General features: G+C 42.3%; 1 protein-coding gene across 1 annotated transcript in view; it reads left to right on the top strand.

Moving 5' to 3' along the window:
- TBCD (tubulin folding cofactor D) overlaps positions 1-9,969 on the top strand; it is a 200,748-nt gene that overhangs the window by 182,032 nt on the left and 8,747 nt on the right. Inside the window, exons 37-39 of the mRNA XM_004374331.2 lie at positions 277-364; positions 1,683-1,795; positions 2,942-3,026. Coding sequence (XP_004374388.2) covers positions 277-364; positions 1,683-1,795; positions 2,942-3,026 — 286 coding nt within the window. The remainder of the gene's footprint in view (positions 1-276; positions 365-1,682; positions 1,796-2,941; positions 3,027-9,969) is intronic.

Below are 9,969 nucleotides of genomic sequence, written 5' to 3'. Positions count from 1 at the left end.
CAAGTAGGCGTGCGCTCAGGGGGGACTCCTCCAGGCCCCCGAGTAGGCGTGTGCTCAGGGGTGACTCCTCCAGGCCCCCGGGTAGTGGTGCGCTCAGGGGTGACTCCTCCAGGCCCCCGAGTACGCCTGTGCTCAGGGGGGACTCTCTTCCAAGAGTCTGCCCTTCCCAGGTGCCCCCCCTCACCACCCCTGGACACGGTGAAATTCTCAAACAACTGGCTTTGTGCCCGGCGAGGGCTCTGTGCTAACAATACGAAATGTCTTGGCTTCCTACAGATTTTGTGGGATGATTCAGTTCCAAGGAGACGTGAGAAAGAAAGTGCTGTTGCAGTTGTTTCTTCTTCTCTGCCACCCATTTCCCATAGTGAGTATTAGCATTTTTCAAACTGTGTGTATCATAATAGACGCAACACGTACTACAGAAAGCTGGAAAATGAAGTGGTGTTGTTCCAATAGGATGGGGTCAGGATGGGTACAGCTGGCGACACACTGTGGCGTTACACAGAGCCCAGCCTTTGACTTTTGTTCATTAGAACAGACCGTGTGGCCGCATGTTGCAGGCATGTGGCAGCGTTTACAGGCATGTCGCCGGATGGCCAGCACAGAGCGCACACACCGGCTCATGTCTCGGTGCAGAGCCACCAGCTCAGCCACAGCATGATGTGGTGATTAATGTTAAACCCAGAGATCGACAACCCTGACCACAGACGCCGCCGTATTTGTGACTAGTTTGACCCCCTGTTGTACACACAGCCTTCTTACGTGTCCATAAAACTACTTAAGTGCTTTGAAATCTTAAACGGAGGTAGGCATCTGAAATCGTACGATGGGGATGACCTAGAAGTCGACCTCGGGTCCTTAATGAAAAGCAGGGCAGGCTCTACGGAGTGACCCGTGGGCCACAGCCAAGTTTTGATTCTGAAACGTGGCGCTTGTAACACCTGAGGTTTGGTTCTGAGGTCATTTTTATGTTTGCGTCCTACACGAAGACATCTTAGGGGTAGTTACCACTGTGAGTTGTCTGGTTGAGTGAAGTGCCGGACCGTCTGACACTGGGGCCCTAAGAGCGGGGCTGGTTCTGCATGGGTGAGCAGCTCGGCCCCTTCCCTGGACACACATGGCAGTTGAAAGCTGTTCACCCTTCATTTCTGCAGCAACAGCTTTATAACCCACCTCCCAAGTGCAAGATCGAAAACCCACGAACGTTCCTTAATGAGGGAGCATAGCGCACACTTTCGTAATAAGATGTGTGACTCACAAGGGTAATCTACGTTTAGAGAAGGAACACCTTTTTGGAGTAAGACTATAGAAGAACCAAATCCTAAAGGATTTCCTAACCTAGAGTGTTTTCCTTAGTTTTTACTCAGTAATTAAATAGAATCCCCCAGTTTGCAAACGGCTCATATTTAAGAGGTTCATCCAGAAATCATGGTTGAGAACTGGGGGACACCGTTTTTCTTCATGATCGTCACCCCATGTTAGCCCAGATCTCCTCCTGGGCCAGGATCCGAGGCCAACTCCCCAGTCAGCGGGCTACATGGATGTGCCTTTCAGTCAACCCAGAGCCAGATTCTTGGTGTCCTGTCCCTTGGGGTGGGGTCCTGTCCCCTTTCTCTGTGCCGTGGCCCGCAGGGAACCTCAGGGGCAGTTCCCTCCACTAACACCCTCTGGTTTTGCCCCAGATCCGGAACACCACGGCCAGCCACGTGTACGAAATGGTGCTCACCTTCGGCGAGGAGATTGTGGGTGCCGAGGCTCTGGAGGAGGTCATAGCTGTGCTCGGCAACACGGTCTGGTGAGTCAGCATGGCCACCTGGGTCTCTTGGGATGCGCATCACTGCAAGGCATCGGGTGAGCAGGGCCCCACTGTGTCCACAGGGCTCACTTGATGCCATCTTGGCCAGTCTCGCAGACCACTCTGAGCTGTGGCCCATGCGGATGGCTTCTCCCCCTAGTCCTCTCCTTCGCTTCTCCCCACCGGATATGGATGAGCCTCCCATGTGGATGGCTCACACTACCCACTAGAAGGTGCTTTAGACTCTTTTTATCCTCGAAGGTCTTCCATGTCATGCGTTGTCTCTCAACCGGAGGACTCCAGGCCTCTCTTCTTTCTGTGATCATTTCTTCACCGCTGCTTTCTGTTCTTTCTTTCTGGAACGTCTATGGGTTAGATATTGGGCCTCCAGTGGATCCTATAATTTCCCCATCTTTTCACTTATTGTCTGATTCTTGGTCTATTTGTTGTATTTTGGGGCTGTTTCTTCATCTTTGTATTCCATTCCTTTCACTGAATTCTTCTGTGGAGTATCATGTTTTAATTTCCAAGCTCTCTCTTGCTCACTGATTTTTCCTTTTTCATGACCTCAAGTTCTGCTTTCAGGACGGTGCGTTGTTCGTTCCTTCTTTTTCTGCATTCTCTAGCTCCTGAGCTGCTCTCTTCCCATGTGATGGCTCTTCTGCATCCGAGTCCAGAGCCACTCTGGTTAAATCTTTGCAGATTATGTGTCTCCTGTGGTGGAGCCCCCTGCTCTGCCCGCGTACTCTCAGTCCTGCCTCACCCTGCCTCCAAGGGGGTTCCAGTGTGCTGCACCCTTTCCGGTGGCTGTGAGGCCTTCAACACCGCCTCCAAGCTTCGGGTCATCTGCCGTCACAGAAAATGGAGTTTTTCTCGTTCTCCTGTGTGTCTCGTCTAGGGGTGGTTTTTTTTAGGGAGAGGGACATCTTACACCCAGAAACCCCCTCTGTGATTTCTTCTCCGAGTTAAGAAGCTTCGAGGTTTCTCACATCAAAAGAGAAGCTTACTGAAATACTTAAAAAGCTCGTGGCCAGCTTGGCTAAGACCTGTGTTGGACACGGACACGCCTCCTGCTCTGGTTTGCAGGGCCTGGCAGCAGAGTCTGGGCTGGGCCTCTGGTGACTAACGCCTTCTCTCGCCCCTCAGGGACGCGGAGCTCCCGCTGGTGAGGGAGCAGCGGAACCGCCTGTGTGACCTCTTCCAGGTGCCCAGACCCCAGCTAGTTTCCAAGGTAACTGTGGGCTGTATCACTGAGTGGCTTGTGGTGGGTGGCAGGGGGGATGTCCAGCCATCCCACAAGTTGCCTCCCAATGCCACATAAGAAGGCACACAGGGGCACACACCCGACTCTGTGCAGGTGACTACCTGAGTCCCACTGAGACCCAGGGGTCCTTGTGTCCTGCTCACCTCAGAAGGCAGGCCTGAGGCGAGCAACACGGTGCCCTCGCAACAGCGTATGCCCCGATTGACTCCTTCCCCACCTCCCCCATCCTGCAGGCCTGGTGTTGGGTCAGATCCACTTCCTCCTAGCACTTGGCTATTCTGCGGGATGCATGGTAGCTTTTGCTGTATTTCCCTGATGATGAGTGAGGTTCGGCAGCTTTTCGTGTGTTTACTGGCCATTTTGACGTTCTTTTTCATTAAGTGCCTCTTCAAATGTTGTGTCCATTTTTCTCAGGGTTACTTGTCTTTTTATACTTTACTTGCACGGTTTCTTTATGTATGTATGTATTTTATGAATCCATGTATTGCAAATATCTTTTCCTACTCGAAGGATTATGCCTTTTCATTCTTTTAATAGTATCCTTTGATGAACAGAGGCACTTAGATTTAATATATTCCAATTTATCCATTTTTTCCTTTTTATTTAGTTCTGTGGGTCTTGTTTAAGAAATTGTCTACTCCAAGGTTATGTAAATAGTCTCCTCTGTTTTTTTCTGAAAGTTCTGTTTTACAAAACTTTTACATGTAGATTTGTAACCCATCTGTGATTTATTTTTGTATATGGTATTTGGTGGAGGTCTTTACTGATTTTCTGCCCACCAATTAGACATTGTATAGTTTTGCATCTTACATTTAGGTCTATGATCCATTTTGGGTTAATTTTTTTGAAAGATGGAAGCTCTGTCTAGATTCATTTTTGTTTTTTCCATGTAGATGTCCAGTTTTTCCAGGAGCATTTGCTGAACAGCCTTGCTCCTCTGTCAGTGATCAGTTGACTGTATTTGTGTGGGTCTATTTTTAGGCTCTCTGTTCACTTCCACTGATCTGTTTTTCTATTCCTTCACCAGTACCACACTGTCTTGATCACTGTAGCTTTGTAGTAAGTCTTGAAGTTGGGAAACATCAGTCCTCCAACTTTGTTCTTCAATACTGTGTTGGCAATTCTGGGTCTCTTGCCCTTCTATATAAACTTTAAAATCAGTTTGACAATACCCATATAATAACTTGCTGGGATTTAGGTTGGGATTGTGTTGAATCTGTAGGTCAAGTTGAGAAGACCTGACATTAAGTCTTCCTATCGATTTATTTAGATCATCTTTGATTTCTTTTATCTTATAGTTTTCCTTGTATAGATTTTGTACACATTTTATTAGCTTTATACCTAATTATTTAATTTCTTGGTGCTAATGTAAATAGTACTTTTTTAATTTCAAATTCCAGTTCATTGCTAGTATACAGAAAGTAATTGGGCTTTTGTATACTAACCTTGTATCCTGCAACCTGGCTGTAACTGCTTATTAGTTTCAGGAGTTTCTGTCGATTCTTTGGGCTTTTCTACATAGACAATCATATCGTCTGTGAAAACAGATTTATTTCTTCCTTCCCAAACTATACACCTTTTATCTACTTTTCTTGTCTAACTGTACTAGCTAGGACTTTTGAGTATGATGTTGGAAAGGTATGATGAAAAGGGACATCCTTGTCTTGTTCCCAATCACTGGGGGAAAGCTTCTAGTTTCTCACCATTAAGTAAGATTTTAGCTGTAGGCTTTTTGTGGATATTCTTTATCAAGTTGAGGTTGTTCCTCTGTTCCCCAGTTTGCTGAGAGTTTTTATCATGAATGGGTGTTGGACTATGTCAAATGCTTTTTCTGCATCTATTGATATGATTATATATTTCTTCTTTAGCCTGTGATATGATGAATTCCATTAATTGATTTGCACATGTTGAGCCAGTCTTGAATACTTAGAATAAATCCCACTTGGTCATGGTGTATATTTCTTCTAATACCTTATTGCATTTGATTTGCTAATATTTTGTTGAAGATTTTACATCTATGTTTATGAGAGATAGTGGTCTGTAATTTTCCTTGCTAGTAATGTCTTTGTCTGGTTTTGGTATTAGGGTAATGCTAGCCTCATAAAATGATGTAGGAAATGTTCCCTTCTCTTCCTGTTCTTTTAGAAGTTTGAGAAAGGTTAATTTCAAATCTTCTTTAAATGTTTAGTAGAATTCACCTGTGAGGAACAATCAGAACAGAAATGAGAATGTGCACACACTGTGAAGAATGTAACCAGTACTAGGAAGCAACTTGTGTAGAAATTGTTGAATGGGAACCTAAACTACTGTGTAAACCTTCAATGAAAACACAATACTTTTTTAAAAAAGAGAGAATTAATCAGCGAGACAGTCTGAGTATGCTGCTTTCTGTTTTGGGAAGTTATTAATTGTTGATACAAAATTTTAATAGCTAGATGTCTATTCAGACGATCTGTTTCTTATGTGAGTTTTGGTCAGTTGTGTCTTTCGAGGAATTGGTTCATCTCAGTTATCAAATTTGTGGGCATAAAGTTGTTAACTGCATTCCTTTATTGTTGTTATAATGTCCACAGGGTAAGTTGTGATGATGACCCTCTTTCATTTCTAATATTAGTAATTTGTGTCTTCTCTTTTTTTCTTGGTTAGCCTGGCTAGAGGTTTATCAATTTTATTGATCTTTTCGAAGAAACAGCTTTTGTTTTGTTGACTTTCCCCATTATTTTCCTGTATTTCTGCTCTTTTATTATTTCTTTTCTGCTGCATGCTTTAGGGTTATATCGATCTTCTTTTTCAAGTTTCCTAAGGTGGAAATTTAGATTATTGATCTCTCTTCTAATATTCAATGCTATACATTTCCCTCTAAGCACCGCTTTTGCTGCATCCCATGAATTTCGATAAGTTGTATTTTCATTTTTTTTAGCTTAAATTATTTTTTAAATTTCTCTTAAGACTTTTTCTTTCACCCATTGTTGTTTAGAAGTGTACTGTTCAATCTCCAAGTATTTTGGAATTTTCAGTCATCTTTCTGTTACTGGTTTCTAGTTCAATTCCATTGTGGTCTGAAAGCTTGCTTTGTGTGATTTCTATTCTCTTAAATTTGTTAATGTGTTTTATGGTACAGAATGTGGTCTGTCTTTGTGAATATTCCCTGTGGGTTTGAGAAGAATGTGTATTCTGCTGCTGTTGTATGAAGTATTCTATAGATGTCAGTTAGATCCAGTTGATAGGTGGTGCTGTCCAGTTCAACTGTCTCCTTACTAATTTTTCATCTGCTGCTTCTGTCAATTACTGATAGAGAGGTATTGAAGTCTTCAGTTGTAACAGTGGATTTGTCTGTTTCTCTTTGCAGTTCTATCAGTTTTTGCCTCACATTATCTTGACACTCTGTTGTTTTGGCATATACACATTCAGAATTATGTCTTTTTGGAGAACTGATCCTTTTATCATTATATAAAGCCCTTCTTTATCCCTGATAATTCCCTTGCTCGAAATATGCTTTGACTGAAATTAATACAGCCACCCCAGGTTTTTTTCTCTTTTTACTGTGCTTAAGTGAAAGTTTACAGTTCAAGTCAGTTTCTCATATAAAAATTTAAATACATATTGTTACGTTACCCTAGCTGTTCTCCCTGTAATAACAGCACACTCCTTTCCAACTCAGATTTCCTGTGTCCATTCAACCAGTTTCTGTCCCTTTCTGCCTTCTCATTGCACGTCCTGACAGGAGCTGCCCATTTAGTCTCATGTATCTACTTGAGCTAACAAGTAGTCTTTTCAAGAGTATCATTTTATGTCCCATAGTCCAGTCTTATCTTTGTCTGAAGAGTTGGCTTCAGGAATGGTTTCAGTTCTGGGCTAATGGAGAGTCCAGGGCCCTGTCTTCTGGGGTCCCTCCAGTCTCAGTCAGACCATTACATCTGGTGTTTTTACTAGAATTTCAGTTCTGCACCCCGCTTTTCTCCTGCTCCGTCAGGGACTCTCTGTGTTCCCTGTTAGGGTAGTCATGGGTGGTAGCCGGGCATCATCTAGTTCTTCTGTTCTCAGGCTGATGGAGTCTCTGGTTTATGTGGCCCTGTGTCTTTTGGGCTGATATTTTCCTTGTGTCTTTGGTGTTCATTATCCTTTGCTCCAGGTGGGTTGGGACCAATTGATGTATCTTAGATGGCTGCCACTCGCTAGCTTTTAAGACCCCAGACACCACTTACCAAAGTGGAATGCAGAACATTTTAATAAACTTTGTTATGCCAATTGACCTAGATGTCCCTTGAAACCATGGTTCCCAGACCCCCACCCCTGCTACTCTGTCCCTTAAAGTGTTTAGTTGTATTCAGGAAAACTTCTTAGCTTTTGGTTTAGTCCAGTTGTGCTGACTTTCCCTGTAGTGTGTGTTGTCCTTCCTAATTCTTGTCTACTATCTAGTTAGTGAATACCCCTCTGCCTCCCTCCCCACCCTCATTACCATCAAAGAATGTTTTCTTCTGTGTTTAAACCTTTTCTTGAGTTCTCATAATAGTGGTCTCATACAATATTTGTCCTTTTGTGACTGACTAATTTCACTCGGTGTAAGGCCTTCCAGATTCATCCATGTTATGAGATGTTTCACAGATTTCACTGTTGTTCTTTATCGTTGCGTAGTATTCCATTGTGTAAATATACCATAATTTGCTTATCCATTCATCCGTTGATGGGCACCTAGGTCGTTACCATCTTTTTGCTATTGTGAACAGTGCTGCAATGCACATGGGTGTGCATATATCTATTCGTGTGATGGCTCTTATTTCTCTAGGATATACTCCAAGGAGTGGGATTGCTGGATCATATGGTCCTTCTATTTGTAGCTATTTAAGGAAACGCCAGATCAATTTCCAAAGTGGTTGTACCGTTTTGTATTCCCACCAACACTGCATAAGTGTTCAAGTCTCTATACAACCTCTCCAACATGTATTATTTTGTGTTTTTTGGATTAATGCTAGCCTTGTTGGGGTGAGATAGTATCTCATTGTAGTTTTGGTTTACATTTCTCTAATGGCTAATGATTGTGAGCATTTCTTCATGTATCTGGTAGCCGCCTGAATGTCTTCTTTGGGGAAGTGCCTGTTCATATCCTTTGCCCATTTTTTAATTGGGTTATTTGTCTTTTTGTTGTTGTTTTGCAGTACCTTGTAGATTTTAAGAGATCAGACAATGTATCGAATTTGTTGTAGCCGAAATTTTTTTTCCCAGTCTGTAGGTTGTCTTTTTACTCTTTTGTGAAGTCTTTTGATGAGCATAGATGTTTCATTTTTAGAAGCTCCCAGTTATCTAGTTTCTCTTTTGATGTTTGTGCATTGTTAGTAATGTTTTGTATTCTGTTCATGCCATGTATTAGGGCTCCTAGTGTTGTCCCTATTTTTTCTTCCATGATCTTTATCATTTTACATTTTATATTTAGGTCTTTGATCCATTTTGGGATACTTTTTGTGCATGGTGGGAGGTATGGGTCTTGTTTTGTTTTTTTGCAGATGGGTATCCAGTTATGCCAGCACCATTTGTTAAAGAGACTGTCTTTTCCCCAATTAACGGACTTTGGGGCTTGGTCAAAGGTGGATGAATTTACTTCTGGATTCTCAGTTCTGTTCCATTGGTCTACCTATCTGTTGTTGTGCCACTACCAGACTGTTCTGACTACCGTGACGGTATAATGGGTTCTAAAATCAGGCAGTGTGAGGCCTCCCAGTTTGTTCTTCTTGAGTAATGCTTTACTTTCTGGGGCCTCTTCCCTTTCCATATGAAGTTGGTGATTTGTTTCTCTGTCTCATTGAAGAATGCCATTGGAATCTGGATTGGGATCGCATTGTATCTGTAGATCGCTTTGGGTAGAATAGACATTTTCCAATGTTGAGTCTTCCTATCCATGAGCAAGGTTTGTTTTTCCACTTATGTAGGTCTCTTTTAGTTTCTTGCAGTAGTGTCTTCTAGTTTTCTTAGGTCTTTTACGTCTCTAGTTAGATTTATTCCTAAGTATTTTATCTTCTTGGGGGCTGTTAAAAGTGATATTGATTTGGTGATTTCCTCTTCGAAGTTCTCTTTGTTGGTGTAGAGGAATCCAGCTGATTTTTGTATGTTTATCTTGTATCCTATACTTCGCTGAAATCTTCTATTAGTTCCAGTAGTTTTCTTGTGGATTGTTTGGGGTTTTCTGTGTATGAGATCATATCATCTGCAAATAGAGATACTTTTACTTCTTCCCTACCAATTTGGATGTCTTTTCTTTTTCTAGCCTAATTGCTCTGGCTAGGACATCCAGCACAAAGTTAACTAAGATTGGTGATAAAGGGCATCCTTGTCTGGTTCCCGTTCTCAAAGGGAATGCTTTCAGACTCTCTCCGTTTAGGATGATGCTGGCTGTTGGATTTGTATAAATGCCCTTTTTTATGTTGAGGAATTTCCCTTCTATTCCTAGTTTGCTGAGGGTTTTCATCATGAATGGATGTTGGACTTTGTCAAATGCCTTTTCTGCATCGATTGATAAGATCATGTGGTTCTTATCTTTTGTTTTACTTAGGTGATGGATTACATTGATTGCTTTTCTAATGTTGAACCACCCCTGCATACCTAGCATGAATCTCACTTGATCATGGTGAATTATTTTTTTGATATGTTGTTGAATTCTGTTGGCTAGAATTTTGTTAAGAATTTTTCGTCTGTGTTCCTGAGGGATATTGGTGTGTGATTTTCTTTACTGTGGAGTCTTTATCTGGTTTTCGTATCTGGGTTATGCTGGTTTCATAGAATGAGTTCGGGAGTATTCCATCCTTTTCTATGCTCTGAAATACCTTTAGTAGAAGTGGTGTTAACTCTTCTCTGAAAGTTTGGTAGAATTCTCCAGTGAAACCATCAGGGCCAGGGCTTTTTTTTGTTGAGAGTTTTT

This window comes from Trichechus manatus, unplaced genomic scaffold (assembly GCF_000243295.1).
Source record: "Trichechus manatus latirostris isolate Lorelei unplaced genomic scaffold, TriManLat1.0 scaffold00028, whole genome shotgun sequence".
Lineage (NCBI taxonomy): Eukaryota > Metazoa > Chordata > Mammalia > Sirenia > Trichechidae > Trichechus > Trichechus manatus.
Note: the sequence above shows the minus strand (reverse complement) of the source record. Positions and strands in the feature narration are given on the sequence as shown.